Genomic DNA, 25038 nt, shown 5'->3' on the forward strand with positions numbered 1-25038 from the left:
ACTCACTTGCATAAAGAAGATTGAAGCCTTCCCTCCCTCCCTCCATCTCTTGGTATAGGCCCCAGTGCACATCTGCGTCACTTACTGGGGAGGAGGAGGCGGAGAGGCAGAGAGAAAATTGTACTGTGAGGACCTTGACAGCTTCACAGGCGGGCTTTTCCGTTAGCCTCTCTGTATTTTCTGGAATATCTATTTTTCTCTTTACAAACTGACTCTATCCAAACGCCTCTTGGTGCCTGTCAGGAGATATTTGACTTTTCCAGAAATTCCCTGCAAGCTAGAGGGGTACCATCGGAGAGGACAGGGAGCAGGGCGCAGGTGCACGGAGAAGGCGGAGGGGAGCGCTTCTCCAAGACTTGGGGCTCTTTCTAGCTCTCTCTGCGCTTTCCAGGCACGGAACTCTGGGCTGCGGTGACAGGAGCTTCAACACCTTTCCAGCTGAGGCTCTGTCAGGGTGCATCCCTGTAAGGTGTAGCCAGCTGCTGCGACCCCCCAGAGCTTCAGAGCGCGCAGACCTCCCTTCCTTGCGCATCCCAGACACCAGGGCATCCCTCCCTGTCGACACCACGGGGTCCCCACGAGGGGAAAGCGGATCATTAGCCCCCAGCGCTCTGCAGCTTCCTCAGCTCTGGGCCAGCTGGCTCCCCACGCCCGGGTCCCCAGGACCTCACCGAGGCTAAGGCACGCGCTGTGCAGTCCAGGCTCCTTGGTCGCCAGGCAGGGCGCGCAGCCTGCAGCCCTTGGCATCTGTCTCCTGGGGGGACTGACCTTCTTGCCTCCCCCTCTGTCCCAGGGTCGGTCTCCACGTCTGTGAGCTGCAGTCTCTTTGTCCTCTTTGCGTAAAGCATGTCAGGCTCTGGGCGAAAAGACTTCGATGTGAAACACATTCTGCGACTCCGCTGGAAACTCTTCAGCCATCCTTCTCCTTCCTCTAGTGGCCCGGCGGGAGGCAGTTGCCTGCAACAGGATGGCAGTGGCAGCTTTGAGCACTGGGGGCCCAGCCAGAGTCGCCTACTCAAGAACCAAGAAAGAGGGAGCATGAGCACTTTCTGGAAGAAGGCCTCTTCTTCCTCCTCCTCTTCTTCCTCCTCTTCCTTCAACCCTCTCAATGGCACCCTGTTGCCTGTAGCCACAAGGCTGCAGCCAGGGGCCCCTGGACAGGGCCCCCAGCAGCCTTCCCGGACACTCTACTATGTGGAGTCTCTAGAGGAGGAGGTGGTGTCAGACATGGACTTTCCTGGACAACAAGAAAAGGGGCTGGTCCTGCAGGAGCTCAAAGTGGAGCCAGCCCACTCGAGCCAGGCAACAGGTGAAGGATGTGGACACAGGTACACGTAAGTCCTCACGGGACATTCAAGCATCTTTCAATTTCATCCATTTCCCCACGTGCCCTTAGGATGTCTAAATTTGAAACTTTCAAGTTGTAATTTTTGGTTAGGTTATGCCACTCCACTTTTTATTACCCAAGTTGTAGTTTCATTAAAAGTTTGTGCATTAATTTATATTAGTTTGTGTGTTTTAACCTACTTTTTGTTTGGGGAGCAAATTTTCAGAGTTGTAACCACACATTGAATATACATGTGTTTTGGTAACTCACCAGATGATAAGGTTAATGTGGTTTTGAGAAGAAAATAATCTTCAGTCATCAAATTATGTGAGTCTAGTTACTGATGTGGTGAGAAACTTAAACATTGTCAAAATGCGTCTTCGATCCTTGCCTTGCAGTTGGCTTACCAAGTTATCTAAGATACCTTTGACTTGAATCTTAAAATTAATAAATGAGACAAAGGAGAACACTGGACAATATAATTCTCTCTTTCTCTCTCTAGATATCTGTATCTATCTCTCTTCCATGCAGTACAGTGGTGTTATTTTTAACCCAATTTTTTAGTTTTACTTTGTGTTCACTTTTGCTTGTTCTGAGTTGAGATAGAGGCTGTGATGGTATTGGGGGTTAGATATTAATAGTGAGAGGTCAACATTTTATTCTCAATACATTATCACTATTACATTTCTCTGCTTACAATTTTGCCATTTTCAAGACTTACGGAAAAACATTCACATAAGTAAATCTTCTGATTTTTATATTTTTAGAGAATCAACTCATTATTTTTATATATTTTAGAGAATCAATTCATAAAAGAGCAGAATATATTGTTGACAAAACAAAAGAATATGGTACTGAATATGTTAATAAATGCTGATGTCTCAATAATAATTGGCAAAAAGTAATGTTTAAAGTATTTGTTTGACTCAGCTTTTTATGAAATAAAGTAACAAAAACAAAATATATGACACAAAATAATATGTGTGTTGTTAATACATATATAGTTATTTATGTTGATAAATGCAAATGAAAATAGAGTCACAAGATAATTGTCCCTAAGAATTTCCAGCTTACTACAAGGGTTCATATGGAATCTTAAGTGCCTAGAAGAATCTTAAGTGCATAAAATTTTAAGGTATTTGATCAAATGTGAGAATCATTTTACTCAGAAGTTTAGTTCATAATTTTCAGATTCCTCCTACACATATCTAGAAGACAATATATATTAAACTTAAAAATTAATTTGGTAAGCTATTTTGGAAAATTATTATTTTGATCTCCAAAAAAGTTATTTGATTTGAGAATTTATTAATAACCTATTACTTTTTGCCTTATGTTTTTTTCTTACATGTACATTAAGCTTTTACTCCTTTTTAAAAGGAAATTTAAAATCTTACTAAAATTTGGAAAATCAATTCATAAATATTTAGGAGAAGACTTTATAAATGGAAAGAACACAAAGAAAGTTAAATGTGTGCCAGTACTATACTGCTAATTGCATTTTTGATGACTCAGACAACTCACAGATAATTGATAGGTGTGTGTTTGTTTTGTTTTTTAATTACAGTTTTCTAAAGCCTTCAAATCAGTTTGGAATATTTGATATGCTGGGACTATCAATATAAGTGGATGAGGTTCTTTTGTTCGTTTTTTTTTTAACTACTGTTTTCTTTGGCTTGAATAATTTCATGAGACTTTTAAGTAAATTAGGACATTTGAAAATACTGACTTAAGTTATAATGAAAGAATTTTAAACTGCCACTGATTAATTCCTCAGTTGAGAGGGAACAAGGCACATTCAGGTTAACCACTAAACCTGTTCTTTTTATATACTTCATTGTTTTAAATCACAAAGAATTGTAAGTGATAAGGGTTGTGAAAATAAGCAGCTACAAATACATCTTTGTTGTTGGAAAGTGGTCATTCTCTGAGATCTTGAATGTAGAAAATATGAAAATCAGATTCAATCTTCTTTAACTAGTCTTAATTATACTTAAATGTCGTAGAGCAATCTGAATTTCTCAATAGACAAGTCACTTCACACTATGGTCTTTGATGGATTATATGTGCTCTTCAACTTTCATAGAGCATTGAGTCTGTGCTCATGATTGATTGAAAACCACACTGGTAGACTCAATGATTAATCACTACCAATACATATTTCTTTATCTGTGGTAAAAACAGGGTTCATTGCTTGGAGGAAGGTATGGCATTAGCAGGGTAAAATAATGTAAACTTCATCACAAAACTTTAAAAACCCAATGAATAATATGAATTTCTCCCACTTATTGTTATTGCTCTCCTTTGTATATTGGAAAGCTGCATGATATTTACACTAATCAGATAATAAGTCTGTATGACACTTAATATCACATGTCATTAATGTATTACCAAACAATGATGTAATATTTATATTTATATTTTGTCTTATCAAGTCTTACTTCTATGCTATTTTTCCACACATAATGCACCATTTCATTCCTTTTCAGATATCCATCCCTATGTTTAATTATAATTTTGTCCATATTTGCCAACCATATTGATTTACAAAGTTTAAGTATGTCAACTATTTTAATATCTTAGAACAGCAACTGAAGGCCCCTCTTAGAGGAAAGACTCCTTAATCTGAGAACCCTAGAAGGTCATAAGCTGAAACAGAATTGTAGGAGGACAGTAGTAAATTAGTTTGCTGAACAAACCCAACTTTTATGTTATCCTACCATGTGAGTCCTGTACAAACAAGTCAAAATACTCAACTATAAGTTACAATTAAAACAGTGAAATTCTTAACTTTTACAAAATTAGGTTGTTGAGCTAAGCTATAAGACTTTTTTTTTCAACATTTTACATAAACTTAGTTTTTGGAAACAGTGTTGTTATCTATTCAGATTTTTGTTGTGGCTATTTCTCTTCAAAATTCTATATTGGAAAACTATTTTTTTTCATACAAAAGAAAAATATTTGCATTCTTGATGATTGTAGTGGTGTCAGTGGGAGAAGAGATGTGGAGGGTTTAGTTGTTTAAATCTTTACATGGTGTAGACATTGTACTGCAAGGCTTTAGTTATTCTCCATTGCTTGAATGGCCAATATCTGCATCTGTAAGCTCAGACTTTCCCCTGAACTCCTATCTGGCATATTCACTTCCCTACTGGTTATCTCTGATAAATATAATTAATAAGCAACTTAAATGTAACATAAGCAATGATAAACCAAAAATTGCTTCTCTAACCTTCAGTCTCATCTCTACTTGAGAGCACAGCTTTCTGTATGTTAGGTTATGTGAGCTAGCAATCTACAATAATATTTCCAACTTCATTTTAACCATAAAATGCCTCCTTGTGTTTGTTCCTCTTCCCTCCAATTCCATTGATTGCACCTGCTCAAAAGTTATGTCTTGTTTGAGTGAACTTTTGAAAATGCCACTTGTGTCATTACCCTCTTTCACACCATTTCTCCAATTCATACTATGTTTGCCAACCACAATCCATTCTCCACACTGAAGCCAATGCAAATTTTAAAATGATAAGTTATAGTGTTTAAAAAAAAAAATCTTTGTATGGCTCCCCAGAAGACTGCCACAAATCTCTGAAAGCAATATATAACATGGACCACTAGGTTCTGAATGATGTAATCTTTAATATGTTGGTCATTAATGTGCTGTCCATCTCTTCACCCTTTCTTTCCAAGTTTAAATTATATTTCTATTGTTACATCACAGACTCTGGGATTTAAAAATGCTTGCTTGATTTTCTTATACTCCCACCCTTCTTTTTGCCAAATTTATTCTTTTTCATCACTGAGAAGACTTGGGTACAAGTTCTGTAACTTTCTCACAGAAGCATTCTTTGGTCTCCTACACTACTTAAAATCTCCTTTTTTATTTTCTTATGGTAACTACTGGCTGCTTCTCCTTCAATTTCTTGTTGTAGATTGTTGTTGTGTACTGTCTACCCATAGCTGACCCTCGGGTGGGTTTTCAGAGGCAGGTAATTGCACAGGAAGAAATTTTCTATCTTTATGACACTAATTTCTTCTTTGTTTTTCCTGCCTGTAACTATAATTTGCAGCCCTGCAGTAGTGGATCAATTGTTTTTACTATTCTATCTCTCTTATAGAACATGTAGTGCATTTATACATATTATGGAATGAATAAATATTTGTGATAATTATAATGAGTGTTTGGTTAAGGAATTACTACTTGTGTAAGTTAGTATTCGCAATAACCTACTACAATTCATAAAAACCCAGTTGATTCTCATAACAGTCTTGTACAAATACTTATTTGATATGATGATTACATACAGAGGTCACTCATGGCTGCTGTGATGCTAACCACTGTTACACTGATGTGTCCAATGCGCTAATGGTTACCAATGGTGTTTGGTGGAGCTCCTCAATTAAAACAAACTTGGAAGTAGGGGTGGCATCCACTTCTATAAATAGCTTGCCTCTGGAAACTCTATGAACTTAGAGAAATGATGAAAGTTACGCAAGTGTTCAGGTCTCTTGTTAATAGGGTCGTGATGAGTCACCTATGACTCAGTAGCATTAACAACAATAACAACAACATGATGATTACATATATACAAAGCTAAGATTTTGAGAAAGAAGTATACTTGCTCTGAATGAAAGACTTTTTATTACTAGAGTTGATCTTTTAATCATTATCATCTTAATGTAGACACAATACTACAGGCCAATACTCAAACTTATATTCTGTTCACACAAACAGAACCAAAAATTATTCTTACCAGAGGTTGCAGATGCAGTTTTCTGGGTTTATTTTAATGTTTAAGAAATATTTAAATGCTAGTGCTGAAGAAAGAAGGTTCAATCAAAGAGGACATTTTAATCCAACTTAGCAAAGACACCATTATTTCCAGATATATGGTTGGTTTTACAGACAAAAGAACCCCCACAACAAAACAAAAACACAAAATACCCTAATTATGGACCTCAAAAAAGAGAACTTCAGAATACAAATTAATATATTTTTGAAATTCATACCTGTTTACAGAGAATAGATTGAATGACTATACACCATTGAACTTTGACGGGGTTTACAGTTACTAGAAAAAGGTAATTGTTTAAAATCAAACAAAGAAGATTTCCCTCAAATATATGTGAAGCTAAAACAAATTAAAAGACCTTTTAAAATTATAAGGATGAATTTATTAAGAAAGGAGTTCTAAACTTGCATTTCATTGGAATATTAAAATAAAATCACTCCTTCAATTTTAGAATTTAGAGAAATGAAAGTATTTTTCTTTACTAGTTTATCCTTGGCTTAGATGTTTTATACTCTAGTGCTTATTTAAACTAGATCTGGCACAAGATGGTACCTTGCTTGGGCTAAGCTTATTTTATTTTATGGTAAATTTATCAATAATACATGATGTCTAAAAAAAAGGCTCAATATTTAATCTCTCTGTTCTGTAAGCAAATTTGCTTCAGGCAAACTAAGATCATTAAGGAAGAAGACACAGGACCACAGGGTTGTACTCAAAAATATACAAAATACCAGAACTGTCTGAAAGAAAGATGTGATTGCAAGTGCGGATAGTAATAATTACAACTTTCATTATATAAAAGGAAATAAGAAGACTATATTCTGGTACCATTTATAAACATTTAAAAAATCACTTTATAGCTTTATTAAAATAATAGCGTAACAAATTTAAAAGAAGGGAAAAAACCTCTAACCAATCAAGTCAGCATTTGGCTTATGTAGAATGCATTATTGATCAGATGTATATCTTTCTTTGTCTTTTCAAGCCTCGAAAAAGCAATTGTGTCTCTGTATGCTAAGCAAAATTTCATGGTTTTATATTAAGTCCTTTTTTTCAGAATCCACATTACACTGGTCTGCAGAGTACTGTATAGTTAAGTCAAGATCTTAACATAAAAGTATGTAATGTTCAAAATGTTTAAAAATAGTCTCAAAATAATGATCAGCACATCACATTATTGATTTTAGTGTGCTAAGAATGACTTTTTAAAGTATAAAATAAAATTATCTGGGGGATACATATTTAAAAATAAGGCCTGGCAATAATGGTTTTATTATTTTGCTTTGTTGTTATTATGTGCTGTCAAGTTGTTTGCAACTCATAACGATCCTATGTACAACAGCCCTAAACCCTGTTCTATCCTGTGGCTACCTTATAGTTTCTGACACACCTACCCCCACCACCCTAGTGACTGAATCAATCCATTTATCAAGGATCTTCCTCTCTTGTGCTGTCTCTCCAACCTCCCAAATATGATGTCGCTCTTCAAGGACTGGTTGCTTTTTGCAACATGTCCAAAGTATGTCAGATGAAGCTTCAGAATCCTTGCCTCCAAAGAGCTGCCTGGTCTCACCCTCTCAAGGACAGGACTGTTTGCTCTCTTAGCAGTCCATGGTATATTTAATGCTCTTCTTCAGCATCACAAGTCAAAGGCATTAGGGGGGAAAAATCTAAGAAGGAATTACTTAAAGTAAATAAAAGAAAACAAACATGACTAGAATTCAAAATTATTTTGTGGATATCTCAATTCTATAATGGATAGAAATTTGGATTAAATTGGTTTCATGTTCACTACATTTGCTGATTTATATTGCCAAAATCTGAAAACAAATTGATCTAGATGTTTATGAAAGTTCTATAAAGTTCTGTATGATTGAAGGAGAATACTGTTCTAGGGCTCTGAGAAAAAGTTATTTCAGATGGGAACTATTTGAAGCAATTGAGGCAGATCATTCTGTGTGGAGATCTCTCATGTAAAGGGTGGAGGCTTTTTATTTGTTTCTTGATTTTGGTTCCCCCCTCCTCATTTGTTTTTAATCTCTATTAGCAACTTATGAAATTTTAAAAAAATTGTTCCTTTCCCTCTTCATTTCCCCTATTCCCTCAATTTAGAGTTAGTAGAGATGAAAAGATTGAGAAAATGTATTCTCTTTCAAATATCTATTATCTATTTTTTTTTTAGCTTTGTCTTACATACTTTGTGCATGTAGCAAGGAGGGACTAGTCCTTAGAGAGAGAGGGATGTTATACTTGGAATGGCAGAGGGACAGTGCAAGAGAGGAAGACCCTTTATGAGATGGATTGATTCAATGACAGAGGGTAGGTGTGTCAGATTGGCACAGGACAGAGCAGGATTCAGGGCTGTTTTACGTAGGGTTACTATGAATCACAGGCAACTTGACAGCACATAACAACAACATCATCATCTATTTTTATGCACTTTCAAAAAATATCTTTCCTTTTTAGTATTTATTTATTTTAGGTTTTGTTTTTATCCCCCACTTCCTCCATTCTCACTTTCATTAGATCTCAAAGATTGATTCTGAGTACAAACTATTGTTTAGTTTTGATTGGTCGTTTCCGTTTATTTTATATTAGTTGTCTTCTACATTATGCCATCATTGTTCTTTTATGACTAATATATGTCACTCAGCATAATTTGTTCAAGCTTCATTCATGTTGTGAAGTATTTAATTGAATAATGAATATTTTCTAAAGTTGTGTGATACTTCTTGAGTGACCCTTCCATAGTTTTTAGCCATTCATCCTTGAGGAGTACTTGGATTATTTCCAATTCTTTGCTCTTACACATAGTGCTGTAATGAATATGGGTGTAGCTATGTCTGTTCTTGTGGTAGCTCTTATTTCATCTATCCATCTATCTAGTAGTGGTATTGCTATATCAAAGGTCATTCTTGTTCCATACTTTCTCAGAAGGTGCCAAACTTTACCATAGTCATGAAATCATTTTTATATACCTAAAACCAATGCATGAGAGTTTCAATCTCATAAATGTTGTGATTTTTCTTCAAATTATGGTTTTACTGAAAGGTTACAGTAAGTATGTATTTTCTTTCATTCATTGAAACACATTTTCCTTTCTTCCTCTCCTCCAATTCAATTTGAAATTCATATTTTGTTACAGACTGTTAATTGCCACATATATTATGCCTCCTCACCTGTTCCTCTCTATTAGTGCTTACCTTCACAATTCTGGAGGAGGATTTATTTGTTCTTTCTTTTCCTAAACTCCCTCATACTGTCTCACTCTTATCTTTATAACAGTAGGTTTATGCAGTATTTGTCTTTTTGTGACACATATTTTATTCAGGGTATTGTCCTCCAGACTCATCTATAGTGTGTAGCGTTCCATGGTCATTATTTTTCAGTGCTGCATAATATTCCATTGTGTGACTGTACCACAGTTTTCTATCCATTCCTTTGGTGAAGTACTCTTAGTATGTTAAGCATACTTATCTCTCTTTGTTATTGTGAATAATAGAGCAGTAAACATGGATGCATATCTATCTGTGTTACAGCTCTGGTTTCTTTAGTGGATAGTCTCAATAGTGGGGTGACTGGGCTACATGGTATTCCTATTTCTAAATTTTTTGAAGGATTGCAATATTTCATTCTATAGCAGTTGTACCATTTTATACTCTCATCAGCAGTATATGAGAGTTCCAATCTCACCAGAATTTGCTGTTTGCTCTCCTGTTGAACTTTTTTCTATTGTTGCTGAGAAAAGATGATATATCGTTGTTGCTTTGATTTGTACTTCTCTAATAGCTAGATAATGAATGAAATATGAATGTGAGACTGTTTTTCCTAATTTTTTTTACATTTCTAGCATAATATATGATATAATTATCTGGTTTAAAATGTCCCATGCCAGTCCATCTGATCTCACCAATGCCTAGTATGTGAATATTTATACATTTTATTTCTCTCTTAACAGAGTCCCAATTTTCCTACATTCATGCTTCTCACATTCTATGTTCCAATCACTAGTGTCTGCTTGCGACTGTTTTCCCTCCTTTGTGTTTGCAAACTTGAGAACTCAGCCTCAGGTGTCATATCTGCTGGTCTAATCTAAGTGTGCATCAGTGCAGAAATTAAGGAAAGGAATGAGCCTGATTACAGGAAATAAGAAAAGTGTGTTTATTCCAAGAAATAAGAAAAGGGGGTGTCAGGGATGAGTCCTGTCTCCATACATTTTCAATCTATATGAGAAACAGATCATTCAGGAGGCTGGACTTTATGAGGAGGAATGTAGAATGAGGATTGGAGGAAGACTCATCAACAACTTGAGTTATGCAGATGACACAACCTTGCATGATAAAACTGAAGAGGGCCTGAAGCATTTGCTACAGAGGGTGAAAGACCGTAGTCTGCATTATAGATTGGAACTCAGTACAAATAAAATGAAGTTCTAACCAATGGACCAAGTGCAGCATCATAATGGATAGGGAAGAGATTACTATTGCTAAGAATTCAGTTTGCTCAGGTTCACAATTAACATTCTGGTCAACAGCAGTAACGATATTAAAAGAGGAGTTGCACTGGGAAAATCTGCTGTCAAGAACTTCACCAGAGTGCTAAAGAGCCACAATGTCAGTCTAGAGACTAAGGTGTGCCTGATGCAGAGAGCTCAACAATTGCCAAAGATGACAGAAGAAGAATTTTGCCTTTGATTTGCGGTGCTAGCAAAGTATATTTAACATACTGTGGACTGCCAAGAAAACTAATGGGTCTGTCCTGAAGAAGGTGAAGCCAAGCTGTTCCTTTCAGGCAAGTATTATTAGGGGGCTCCTTCTCACATACTTTAGGCATGTTACCAAGAGGTACCAGATTTTGGAGAAGGATGTCATGCTTGGAAGGGTGAAGGGACAGCACATGAGAGGAAGACCCTCAAAGAGATGAATTGACACAATAATTGAGGTAATAAGAGTCGGAGAGACAATGACATGGCACAGGATAGAGCAGGGTTCAGAGCTATTGTGCATAGCTGTGAGTCACTATGAGTCATAGGAAACTACGGCATGCTAAAATAACAGTAATGAAGGATTTGTTGGACATTGGACTTTCTTCTTTGATGAAGTGACTCTTCATATCTTCTGCCCTTTTGTGATTAGATGTTGAACTCTTTTTGGTGAAGTGATGGAGTATTCTATAAATTTTAGATATGACTTGCTTATTAGATATGTTATTGCCAAATCTTTTTCCAAGTGTAGCCTTCTTTTTTACTTTTTTGGAAAAGTTTTTTGATGTGTACAAGTATTTGATTTTATAGAAAGTCCCATTCATCTATTAAATTTTCTTTCAGTTGTAGAGTTTTTCTTAGGCTTGGAAGATTATCCTTGATGAAGTTCAGAGCTTATTGATTTGATCCTAGCTTTTTCTTTGATAAACTTTACAGTCTTTGGTTTTATTCCTGATCCTCCTTAAGTTGTTTCTTGTGTATGGTTTGAAGTATAAGTCTCGCTTCATTTTCAGCTGGTGGTTGTCAAATATTGTCAACACCATTTTTTAAAGACACTATCATTGCCCCATGTGATTAGTTTTATCTCCTGGACAAAGATCAGTTGACAATAAGTATTTCAAATATTTCTGGCTTCTCAATTCTATTACATTGATCCATGTGTTTGTCTCTGCTAGTGCCAACCTGTCATGATTAATATGACAGTGTGATTTTTCAGATCAAGGAGAGTGATGTAATTTATCTTGTTTTTCTTAGATGTTGTTGTTGTTGTTACATACTGTTGAGTCAAGTACAAATCATAGAGACCCTATGAACAAAGTATCTTAACTTTGCTCTATCCTGTACCATCCTCACACTTCCTGACATTCAAAGGCCCACTGCAGCAGTCACTGTGTCAATCCACCTGGTTGAGAGTCTTCCTCTCCTTTGTTGACCCTCCATCCTTCTCAGGATCATGTCCTTCTCCAAGGAAGACCCCCTCCAAGAAACATGCGCAAAGTATGTGAGGCTAAGCCTCATCATTCTTGCCTACAAAGAACACTCTGGTTACACTGTTTCCAAGATCTATCCATTTGTTCTCCTGGCCTTCCTTGGGATGTTTAGTGCTCTTCTCCAACACCATAACTCAAAGATGTCAATTCTTTTTCTGTCATATTTATTCATTGTCCAACTTTCAGATGCATAGAAAGGTATTGGAAAGACTATGGCCTGAATCTGACACACCTTAGTTCTCAAGCTAACATCATTACTCCTCAATAATTTGGAAAGGCTTCTAACTTCAGATTTTTCTAGTGCAATGTGTCATGTTAATTCTTGACTTCTGTTATTGAATGTGTCAATTGTGGACCCAAGCAAGATGATTCTTGGTGAAGATGAAACTGTTCACAGTTTCAATCTCCACTCCATCCATCATGATGCTGCCAATTAGCCCAATGATAAGAATCTTTGTCTTCTTGACATTGAACTTCAATCCATATTGAAGACTACAGTCCTTGACTTTGCAGCATTTGCTTCAGATTTTCTTCAGTTCCAGCAAGTAAGGTTGTATAATCTGCATATTGTAAGTTGTTAATGAGTCTTCCTCCAGTCTTGATGCCACACTCTTCCTCATAAAGCTCTGATTCCTCAATTATCTGTTCTGCAAACAGATGGAAAAGGTACCAGGACAGGATGCATCTCTGATGCACTCTTTTTTTGATTGTGAACCATGCAGTGTTTCCTTGCTTTGTTCTGAGGACTGCTTCCTGGTCCAATATAGGTTTCATATAAACAAGATTAAGTGTTCTGAGATTTCTATTTTCCTCAATGAAACACAGATAGACATTCTTCTCATACTCTCCATGTGACATCGACAATAATGTCCCTAGTGCCACAACTTCTTCTAAACCCAGCCTGTATTTCTGGTAGTTCTCTGTCAATGTAATGTTCAGATTTTTTTTCTGGATATTCTTCAGAAAGATTTTGCTAGTGTGTGATAATAGTGACTTAGTTTTCTCTTCTAATCAGTAGGCCAGGTAGTTGTCTTCCAGATTTCTTGACACAACTTGGTGAGTGCATGCAGGGTAGCATCTGTTGGCTGAAATACATTAATTGGTATTCCATCAATTTCTGGATTTTTTTCCCAAGTCCTTCAGAGTAGCCTGCACTTCCTCCTTTATTACCATTGCTTTTGCTCATATTTGTTTCTTGAAATTCATCTATGTCAGCCAATTCTTTTGGTAGAATGTCTCTTTATACTTACTCCATCTGCTTTTAATGTTTTCTTTTAATATTCAATATTCTGCCCATGATATCCTTAAGCATTACAACTCATAGCTTGAATTTATTCTTTAGTTCTTTCAGTTTAAGAAATGCTAAGCGAATTGGTCCCTTTTTTTTTCTGACTCTATCGCCTTACACATTTCATTATAGTATTTTGCTTTGTTTTCCCAAGCAGCCTTTTTAAATCTTCTATTCAGGTCCTTAACTTCTTGATTTCTTCCTTTTGCTTTGGATTCTCAGCGCTCTACAGCAATATTCAGAGTCTCTTCTGACATCATTTTGGCCTTTTCTTCTTCTTCCTTCACATTAAAAATGATTATTGCTAGACCAGGTTTTATTGCTGTAATTTTTCTGTGTTCCTTTTTCTGTTGTTTCTGGTTATTAAGGTCCATCTATTTTCCTTTGGTGTCTTTGTGTGATGGACTTCCCTTAGACTTTCTTGTAGAGTTGGTCTTATTTTCACTAATTCCTTAAATTTCTGCTTTCCTGAAAATGACCTAATTTCTTGTTTATATTCAATGGATAGCTTTGCTGGGTATAGGATCTTCAACTGGCAATTATTTTCTTTTGGCCTTTTGTATATGCTATCACATTGTCCCATGTGCACATGGTTCCTGTGGAGAAATCAGAACTTAATTTAAATGGTTCTCCTCTGCAGATAATTCTTTGTTTTCCTTATGCTTCTTTTAGCATTCTATCTTTAATTTTGGAGTATTTGATGATGATATGTCTTGTTTTGTGGTCTACTATGTTTGGGATTCCCTGAGCTTCTTGAATGTGGATTTCCTTGTTCATCATTATGTCTATAAAGTTTTCTTCTTTTACCTCTTCCATAATTTTCTCAATGTTTTCCCTGCATCTCTGCATGTTCTGGAATTCCAATCATACATATGTTGTTTCTTTTGATGTTACTCCAAACAATTTTAATGTTTTCTTTCATTCCTTTCTTTCTGTGTTTTCTCTAGTATACTCCTATTTAGGTTCTTGTCGTCTGACTCACTGACTGTTTTATCTCTTATGTTCTGTTGTTTTGTCCTTCCTGCATTTTTGAAACTTTGTGACATTCTAGATTGCATTTTTGTGCATTTCTGTTATTGCCAGTATTGTATTAGCTGTACCATCTTGGTATTTTGGTGAGTTTTTCATTTTGTCTACCTTTTTATCTGTAGTTGGAATTCTTCTATCTTTTGAAATTCCTTCCGTAGTTGCTAGTATTCCTCTGCATCATTATATTTCTTCTGGCTCCTCGTCTCTGGAATATTTGCTTTATTTGTGACTTCCATTATTTCTTTCGTAATTTTCACCTTCCTCTGTATATTTTCTTATAATTCCACATCAACATATTTCTTCTGGTTCCCTGTTGTTGTGGTATTCACTTTATATATAGCTTCCATTATTTCATCCATTATTTGTACCTTCTTCAGTACTGTTCATGTGACTCCACATCCACGTATTTATTCTGTATTTCTAACTCTGGGGCATTTATTTGGCCATTAATATGCTTTGATTTTTTTAAGAGATAGCTTTATTCATTTGTTTGGTTTTTCACAATGTTTGAAATAGCCTACTGCTATATTGACATTCTGTAAAGTTTTTCTTGATATATATTATGCTGTTACCACTGTGTCTGCATAGATTGTTGACAAACATTTATATTTATGATATTATTTATCAGTGGGAGAGTTAACATATTATCTTTATGGTGGAGGAATTCTTGTTATACCAGGAATCTTTTCTGGTCCTATGGAGTCGGAAAGCTTGCCTTTCCAAAAGACCTTCATCAAAAAGTTAGATTGAATTATAATATTTTCATTGACAGACTTGTGATTGAAAAAGATAGAGGCAAGGTATGTCAGAGCAGAGTCCTGAAATGTTGTTGCTATTGTTTCTCTAGGCTGTTGAGTCACTGAATATGATTGGTTTAAGATACATATGTGGATACATTGGTTTAGATACAACATATAATTTTAAAATTCATGACAGATAGGTGATAAGCAGCTGGTGATTATAAAATGATTGCAAAAAAATATTTTCTGTGAACCTTCTATTCACATCTGTTCACTAGGTAAGTACTTCCTGAAACTTAATTACTATTGCTGGAGACACTGGATAAGAGGTTGGAAATGGGATAATTCTTTCTAGAACCTTAACTTGATTGCAGAGAGAAATATTGCTTAGTTGATTAATGCTGTAAAAAATGTACTTTCGCTGGAGTAGAGAAATTAAGAGAACCTATCAAGTTGGTCTCAGGCCTAACCTCGAATCCGCCAGCACAGAAAGCTAGTTGTCTTACTTTGTGAATATTTTCATATTATTTTTCATTAGGAATTGAGAGAGAAATCTTTGTATCACTCAATTTAAACAGTGTCTACTTCCACAAAGACCTAAGCATAAAGTTTTCACAGATAGTTGCTTGTTTACCAAACTGTTTAGGACTCCAGACACTGTGATTCCACCACTCATCTCTCTGTGGTGGGTTACATATCAGCAGATGACTTAACATTATTTGATAAAAGTGAAGGAGACTCAAAACCTTTATTGAAAGGGTTTTTTTTTTTTATCTCAAAGACTAAAATATTCACTGCAAAGTGTGTCTTAACATAAAAAAACAAAGTCTCACAACTGGACCAAACAGGTAATAACATCATGATAGATGGGGAATGATTGGCATTGTCAAAGAATTAATTTTAATTGCATTCATAAAAAAACACCCATGGCAGTAATAGTCAAGAAGGCAAAAAGATGCAGTGAGGAAATGTATTGTCAAAGATCTCTCCAAAGTACTAAAGAGCAAGGAAATAATTTTAAAGACTAAAGTGTGCCTGATCTGAGTCATAGTATTTTCAATTGCTTCACATGCATTTGAAAGTTGAACAGTAAATAAATATGGCCATATAAAAATTAATGCCTTTGACTTATCTTCTGGCACAGAATATTGGATATACCATGTACTGCCAACAAAATAAAGAACTCTGTCTTGGAGATAGTGCAAGCAGGGTGCTCTTTAGATGAAAGGGTGATGAAACTTTATCTTACATACTTTGGGAATGTACGGTGGTCCCAGTTCTTGTTAAAAGTAATTCTGCTTGTAAAAGCAGAGTAAACAAATAAAAGGAAGGTTTTCAATGACTCACACAGTGACCACAGCAATACACTTGAACATGACTGAGAATAGAACAGGCTAGGACAAGTTTTCAGTCACAGCATTCCTATGAGTTGTAATTTATTTGCTAGCACCTAACAATAGTAACATACACATATAAGGGTTATGAAAAAGTAACTGGGCATCATACAATGTCATAATCATAACTTTGATGTAGCCACTTCCTTTTGTGGCTTCTGTAGTTCAGGAGTGTGTATGGCATGCTAACATGGGAAGAACAACCTGCTCCTCAGACATCTGGTGCAGAGACAGAGCTCAAGTCTATCTAAGCCTTGTTCAATTTCAGCACACATTGCTCTTTTCTAAGCATTATATTAATTTACTGAATTACATAATTAGTAAGATATTTCATATAGCATTTACTTATCTCAATTATGAGATAATTTCCCAGCAATTCGTTTAATATCTTGTCTACTTCTCATGAAATATTTAGTTAAGTAGAGCATGAAGTATTGCACAAACTCCTCCTTACTGAGTCTAAAGAAATATATCTATGAAAATTATATTCCCTAAAAACATTGATAAGGAAACCTAAAGGTTTTGAGGGTGGAAGTCAGATATAGAATCAGAAATGACAACAGTAATCTTTTCTATCATCCCATATGACTGATGGACAGTATGTTATAGTATACTATTCTATAAGTTGACATTAATATATGAAGAAAAGGTACCTGCAGTCAGCTTTCTCATCTAAGTGGAACTGTTTCCCCTTTGTGTTCTCTTTAGTTACAATAATTTTAAATTGTCTAACCTTCATTTGAGTTGTACAGTCTAAATAAAAGAATTAGCTTTATTTAGTTAAGAGAAATGGGTGCAAGTAATAACTCTCAGTAATTTAAAGCACAAATATTAATGTTGTTGCTGCTGTTATTGTTAGGTGCTGTCATGTCATGTAGAACTCATAGCAATCCTAGGGAAAAAATATCTGAACCCTGTTCTATTCTATGACATCCTCACACTTTCTGATACACAACAACCCATTGTAGCAGTTACCATGTCAATCCAACTGGTCACAGGTCTTTCTTTTGTTCACCAGAACCTCTACCCTTCCCAGCATAATGTCTTTATCCTCTGAAGAGCCCTCTCCTAGCAACATGCCCAAAGTATGTAAGGTAAAACCTCATAATTCTTTCCTCCAAAGAGAACTCTGGTTGCACCCTCTCCAATACATTTGTTTGTTCTTTTCATCATCCATGGGATATTCAGTACTCTTCTCATCACCACAACTCAAATGTTATCAATTCTGCTGTTATCCTTATTCATTATCCAGCTCCCAGATGCATAGCAAGTGGTCTGAAAGACTATGACTTTAATCAGATGCACCTTAGTCCTTAAATTGACATAATTACTCCTCAATAATTTGGAGCAATCCCTAACTGCATATTTTCCCAATGAAATGCATGTCCTTATTTCAAGGTGAATCAAATATAGTCTACAGAGTCTTTTAAGTTTTTAAAGTGGTTCATTTTCTAGTAAACAAAGTCTTCAAGAAAAGTATTGCTATTGAATTCTCAGTAGAATGAGTCAGAGTATACCCAACATATTCTCCCTGGTAATAAGAACTATCAATGTCAGATTTTAAGTAAAATTCATCAGTAAGTGAGATTAAATCAGGATAAGAAAGAGAGCTTTTTAAAATCCTGTTTGACGATAAGAGCAGTTCAGTAAAATTTAAACAATTTCGAAGAGATTTACCATCATTAAGTGTAGGGAGCAATGTCTCTGGGTTCAAAGAGATTACATCATGCGTAAGAATATGAGAATCAGTTTTAAAAAAATAACTCCATAATAAGTCTGTCTGCCTTTGAAAGGTATTGAGCCAGAGATGAATCTAAATGGTCAAACATTGAATGAGAAACATAAATATTAAGAAAATGTCCTAAAGCTGAAAATGTGCTGACCACAGCTTGCCTAGCAATTGCACTCATTACTCTAAGACAGAGAGTGACTTTAAGCATCAAGAATCATACTGGAGGCCTCAATAACCAGTGAATCTTTGTTGTCCCCTATATTTCTGAGTGATATATTCTAAAGTGCTCATATATTGAAGGGTTTTTAAAAGAAATATTTTGTATGAAAAGTTTTAAAAGAAATCAAATATTCCTGAAATCGTCTAAAGCAATGGTATTAATTAATGTACCTTTTAATTGCATAGCTGCCTTTGAACCATCCTTAGGAAGTTGAAAGAGGTCCTGAAGTTGGTAAATGAAGTTGACCTAACAAAAATCTCGATTTCTAGTTCTCTAGGAGCAGATGAGTTCTAAAAATCTTCTTAGCTGAAAGGGGAAAGGCCCTGTGTGAAAAACAATTCATATGAACTTTGTGAACTTTGCATGTAAACCAGTATAAAATAAAATAAAACTCTTAGCTGTTTCTTGGTAATTGTGACAGTATAAGCTAAATAGTGTTTTTCTTTGGTGGTATTTAGTGCCATCCACTTTGTTGAAATTATGTGTTCTAATTAACCGACAGAAGGATGGACTAATTGTAAATTTTCCTGTTCAGATTTTTAGGGGTTTTTTTTGTTTGTTTGTTTGCTTGTTTGTTTTTAATTTTGAAAACGTACTTTTTCCAACTTTGCGTCTTTTTAAACAACTTGGATTTTAACAAAAATTTAGAGAAATGTTGCATTGTCATTCCTTTACTGATGTACATTTTCCTCCCTACCCCTTCCTTTCCTCTCCCTCTCTTCACTTTGTAATGCACTTCTTGTTCCCGATTATTAATCATCACACATTTAATGCTCAAGCATACGTTCCTTTCAGATAGTCCTTTCCTTCTGTCTACACCGGTTAAACGCTCTGGTGGTACAGTGTTCAGGAATTTGCACTAATAAGCCAAGCCAAAGATGCTGCTTCTCTGCCAGAAGTTCTGAGAGACAAAAATGAACATTTTCCTCTTGTGATTTAAAATGTCTTTACAATTCATTGGTCAGTTAGCTATGAGTTAGCATTGAGTGAATGGCTAAATGTTATAATGACACAAGATGTAATGTATGGCTGTTGGGAGTTTCAGCATACCAACGAATTCTCTCTCCATACATAATGGAGACCATTTAGTAAATCTCTGAGACAGCAAATAAGCATATAGAATTTACATGCTAAGAAAAGTAGAATAAAGATTCTGTGACCCTTTAAAGCATCTTAATGCACATATATTGTTTCTCTCTTCTACACCCCTAGATAAAATAGGAACAAATAAATAGTGACTAGGTTATTGGGTATGCTTGAAATGTCACTGAATAAATCAATGGCTGTGTGATAAGTCATCTCAGTAAGTACTCTGTAAAGGTGTAAGAAGGCCTGGGAACTACTGGAAAGCTGGAATTTCTATGATTAACTACATGGAAGTACTGAACATATTTCTATACTCAGATGTAAAGTATCTTAATAGGGGAAAACAGGAGTTTTGCAAGGACTGTTGATTGAGATTATCAAGTGCTTAGCTAAAAATTATTAAGTTAAAGGAACAAGCTGTTCTTGAGTTGTTCATTTCAAAGGGTATTGTGAAATGTTTGGTAGGGGCTTAAATGTTGATGCGTTCTGTAGATAGTACTCAGCTGGACATGGCATTCCAGAAAATTTCAGAAACTGAAGAAAGAAATTCTGTGCAAAAATGTGAAAGGAGGGTTTGATTCTCTAGTTGTGGAAAAATGAGGGCAAACTAGCAAAGGTTTGCACAATGACGTTTTCTCTACTCTTTGATGGATTTTAGACAAAGTTAGTAGAAATTCTCATGTTAAGAATTTTAAGTTGCCATTTATTTTTAGACGAAATGTCTCTTCCTAATAATTCTCCTGGAGCTTCTAGACTAAACACAAATACATGTCTTAAATAGCACCTATGAGACAGAACAGATTATGGAGGATTAAGATTTTTTCCCCTTGGTTAACAATCATCACTATCTTTCCGGTTTTATTAGTCTGGGTCAGGAATTTCTGTAGACATGTGAGGTTTATAGTGAACAAAGTAATCCTTATGTTAATGACAAAATAAGCATACTTCTCTTTTTATTTGGAGACTAGTCTCTCCTTTTAAGTTTAGGATTAATTAGATATTAATTAGTTCAATGTCATGTTCCTTTTATAGAAAAAAAAATCACCTATATAGTCTTCAGAGTCCCTTAATGATACTTTAGGCAACTTCTGGCTTGGGATGCAGTATAAGATATCAATTTGAAAAAAAAAAGTTTTTCATTTTCTATGCCTTTTAGCATAGAAACCTGGTGGCTGAGTGGTAAGGAGTTGCATACGATTTGAATCCCCCAGGAGCACTTGAGGAGAAAGAGGGCAATCTCTGCCTTTCCAATTTGCAACCTCTGAAAATCCTCTGGAAGATCAACTATGAATAAGTTCTTACTCAAGGGTACATAACAACAACAGCAACAAACATTCTTTTTGAAATAAAAAAATAAATGAGTCCCATGTTCATTGTTATTTCTAATAGCCCTTTTATGAAAAAAAGATTTTCCCATGGTTGAATTTATAATTAATGTTATTGTAGAACCAAAAGTTTATCTTGTTTGACTGTAGTCCTTTCTGTACCTTTAGACTTTTGCTTGAGTCTTTGACCTAGCCTATAGCCTAAATTTGCATTGAAAGTGTTTTTATAATCCAATTTATGGTGTCTGACTGACTCAGCAAGCTCAGGGTATAATACATCAAAATAACATGACATTGAAACAATACCTAATTCAGTTGCTTCTAAGTTTAACTCTTAATGTTCTTTGACAAGTTTGGTCAACAGTGTCTACCGTTACAACTATTTCAATCTTTTTCTTAACTCTAAACTTTATTCTGTTACTTTCACTCACTGCTGTTGAGTTGGGATTGATGCATAGTTGACCCTCCAGCAGGTGATTGGGAGACTGTAAATCACATTCAAGCTGCTAGAAAGGTGCCACCTTTGAGTTTTTAAATGTAACTCCCTATTTTTTTAAAATTATTTTGTAACTCCATATTTATGCAAATGACACAACATATAGTTATGCAAATAACTATATGTTATACAGATGACATATATTGTGTCCCTGCTTGCTGAATATGAGGAGAACCTGAGGCGATTGCTGCAGAAGGTCAAGGACTGCAGCCTTCAATAAGGATTGATGATCAACATCAAGAAAACAAAGGTTCTCAGCCCTGGACCAATTGGCAGCATCAGTATGGATGGTTAAGAGATTGAGTAAGTTAACAGTTTTAGTTTGCTTGGCTCCACAGTCAACACTCTTGGTACCAGTTGCCAGGAAATCAAGAGGCAAATTTCATTGAGAAAGTCAGTTGTCAGGGACCTCTCCAGAGTACAGATGAGCAACAACATCAGGCTGGAGAGTAAGGTGCACTTGATCCGGGCCATAGGCTTTGTAATTGTGTGCTATGTGTAAGATAGCTGGACAGTGACTAGGGACGATAGTAAATAAATTGATGCCTTTGAACTGTGGTGCTGTAAAACAGTGGTGAATATACCATGGACTGCTAGGAGAACAAACAAGTTTGTCCTGGAGAGGATGAAAATGGGCTGCTTCTTGGAGGCAAGAATTCTGAGGCTTTGTCCAACATGCTTTGGGCTTGTTGCAAGGAGGAACCAGACCTTGAAGAGGGACATCATATTTGGGAGAGTGCACGTACAGCATAAGAGAGAAAAACTCTTGATGAGATGGATTGATTCAGTGATTGGAGTAATAAGAGTAGGTGTGTTGGAGCTGGTGAGGTTGGACAGGATGCAGCAAGATTTAGGGCTCTTGTACAGAGGGTAGCTATGAGTTGCAAGCGTCTTGACAGCACATAACAACAACAACAACAACTCCATATTAACTACATCACCTGAGCTATATTATATAGAATACAGGTTAAACCTTGAGCGCGCATTAGTTAGGTTCCTAATAACAACCTGGATTTATTCTCACAATGTAGAGTCAGGTACATTGATTTTGATTCCTAAATATTTTCCTGGATTTTCCCATTTGATATTCTCCATCTATCATCTATTTATATATACTTGTATTCTTGTTGTTGTGTACTCTCAAGTCAGAACCAACCCATAACTGACCCTCCATGTTTTTAGAGACAGTTAATCTCGTGGGAAGAGATTGTCTACCCTCCCGCACACAGCTTGTGGCCTCGAACTGCATGCCTTCAGATTGCAGTGCAGCTTCTTGGCACTTAGGCCTCCAGAGTTTGCATGTGAGTATGTGCGTGTAAAAAACTGAAAGTCATTGCCATAATTTTGAAACAAACACATAGATCAACCTTCAGCAGGTTTTCAAAGCTATGATGTACAAAGATGATTTCCCTTATTTCTCACATAGAGCTGCTGGTGTAGTCAAATGACCAAAGAGATCATCTTTGTAAGCAACAGAATGTCCTATGGACTACACCACCGAAATTCCTTATGTATTTACTAAATTATTACTTGTGCTTGCCTAAATTAATAAATGTAAACAATAATTCTAATTTCTTAAGTAAATTTGTAGGGATCTTAGACAAGGTGGGTTATTTTATTGAGCCTGAAGCCCTGCTTTATACCAGAGAGTTCATTTAATGTAAGAGAGACTTTGAAGCTCATTTGTATATTAAACCTTGAAAGACATATTAAGAATGAGTTTATCTTTTTTAAAAAAAAAAGCATTTCCCAGCTTTCTGTTAGGATAATATGGGAGTTTAGTAAGAATTCTCCGAGTAGTAGAATAATAAGCATGGAGAGAGTGGAATACTTCCAGAGATGAAGGAACTCGAATCAGACAAATACCTGTAGAGGATAAAGAGTTTTGACATTTTGATTTTATAGTTTCTCCTCTTCTTTTGGTTTTGTTTTGAAATAATTTACTATAATGATACAATTTTATTGTCCTGATTTCTTTTGGAACTTATATGTACCAATTAGATTTCTACTGCTATTGGTCTATGCAAGAATTTTTCTTTTCTAATGTGCTATTCAGAAATGTTAATTTATTTATACAATAGGAACCCATCATATCCATTTATCATCTACATTTTTCTCAGTAGGCTTATGCCATGGACTGTACAAAAATTAACTGCAACAAAAATATCCATGTGTAAACTGCATGATTCTCTGAAGGAAGGGTCCTCATTGAAATCTTGATGTCATAGCAGCCAAATATGGAAAACTTGGCAGCTATTTAAAATATTGTGTGCAGAAACCTCATCCAACACCAAAGAATAAAGGGAGATCAATAAAATGGACTGATCACAAGATGTCATCCTCATCAAATTAAATTGAGCAATGAACGTCATCAGGATACTCAAGACTATGTTTTCTTAATTATGTTAATTACTGTGCTTTCTATTTTATTGAGATTTTTGTGGGCTTTTTCATGATAGGTTATGATTTTATCAAATATCTTTTCTGCCTTGACTGATAAGATAATGTAGATGTGATAGGATATTAAACACAGACAGGGAAAAAACAACTATTAGAAGAAATTGCAAGGTTCAGCAATGTGGCAGCATACAAGATTAAGGCACAAAACCTTTACACCAATGAAAAGAATTATAAAGAAGAATTTAGGAATATAATACTAATTACAAAAAGATAAAATTCTTTGTAATGTATTTATCAAAAGATTCATTCATATAAATCTACAAGCCATTATTGCAAGAAACCAAGAGAAACCTTAAAAAAGGAAGAACCTACTAGTATGCTCTCTGATAGTGAGATTTAACATTGTGAAATTGTCAGTGTTATCCAAGGAGATCTATAAATGCAATTCTAATCCAGATTCTATCAATGGTATTCAAAGAGATAAGGAAATCAATTACTGGAAAGGAGAGAGGCACCAGGTAATGAAAGCATTATTAAAGAAGAATAAAAGAGTAGGTCTAACATTTTCCCATTTCATAACTTACTCTACAGCCGCAGTAGCTCAAACAGACTGACACTGGTAAATGAAAGACAGACAAACGAATTAAGGCAGAATTAAGAATCCAGAAATAAATCAGTATACAATGGCCAAGACTTTCTAACAATCAGATCCTTATGTTCATCAGACGATAATCCAACCTGAAAAAAATATTTTAAAAGAATTTACAAATTGAGAAAAAAACATATTCAACAAAGATTGACTTCTAAAATTTATAGAAATCTGCACCACCTTAAGAACTAATAAACATGAAACTAAAACATGACCGTAAGATATAAACGGTAACTTCATAAAAAACATTTAGGGGTCAGAAAAGCACATGAAGAAATGCTCATAGTCCTCATCCATTCAAATGATCCACTGTTGTTGTTAAGCATCTTTGAGCTAGAACCATCTCATAGCTGACCCTCCAGTGGATTTGTTGTTGTTATTGTTGTTGTTATGTGCCATCAGGTCACTTGCAACTCATAGCGACCCTATGCACAACAGCTCTGCTCTGTCCTGTGCCAATTGCACTGTCTCCGACACTCCCATCCTGATTAGCCCAGTCACTGAATCAGTCCACCTCATAGAGAGCCCTCCCCTCCTGTGCTGTCCCTCCACCCTCCCAAGCATGATGTCCCTCTCCAAGGACTGG

General features: G+C 35.6%; 1 protein-coding gene across 2 annotated transcripts in view; it reads left to right on the top strand.

Moving 5' to 3' along the window:
- Positions 1–798: 798 nt before the first annotated feature.
- The window catches only part of KLHL1 (kelch-like family member 1), a 544822-nt gene continuing 520582 nt past the window's right edge, over positions 799–25038 (top strand). For both annotated transcript variants that reach the window (XM_006882715.1, XM_006882714.1), the window contains exon 1: positions 799–1328. In XM_006882715.1, the coding sequence (XP_006882777.1) occupies positions 847–1328 (482 nt within the window). In that variant the 5' untranslated portion in view covers positions 799–846. The remainder of the gene's footprint in view (positions 1329–25038) is intronic.

Source organism: Elephantulus edwardii, unplaced genomic scaffold (genome assembly GCF_000299155.1).
Source record: "Elephantulus edwardii isolate Elephantulus edwardi_28Jun2011 unplaced genomic scaffold, EleEdw1.0 scaffold00023, whole genome shotgun sequence".
NCBI lineage: Eukaryota > Metazoa > Chordata > Mammalia > Macroscelidea > Macroscelididae > Elephantulus > Elephantulus edwardii.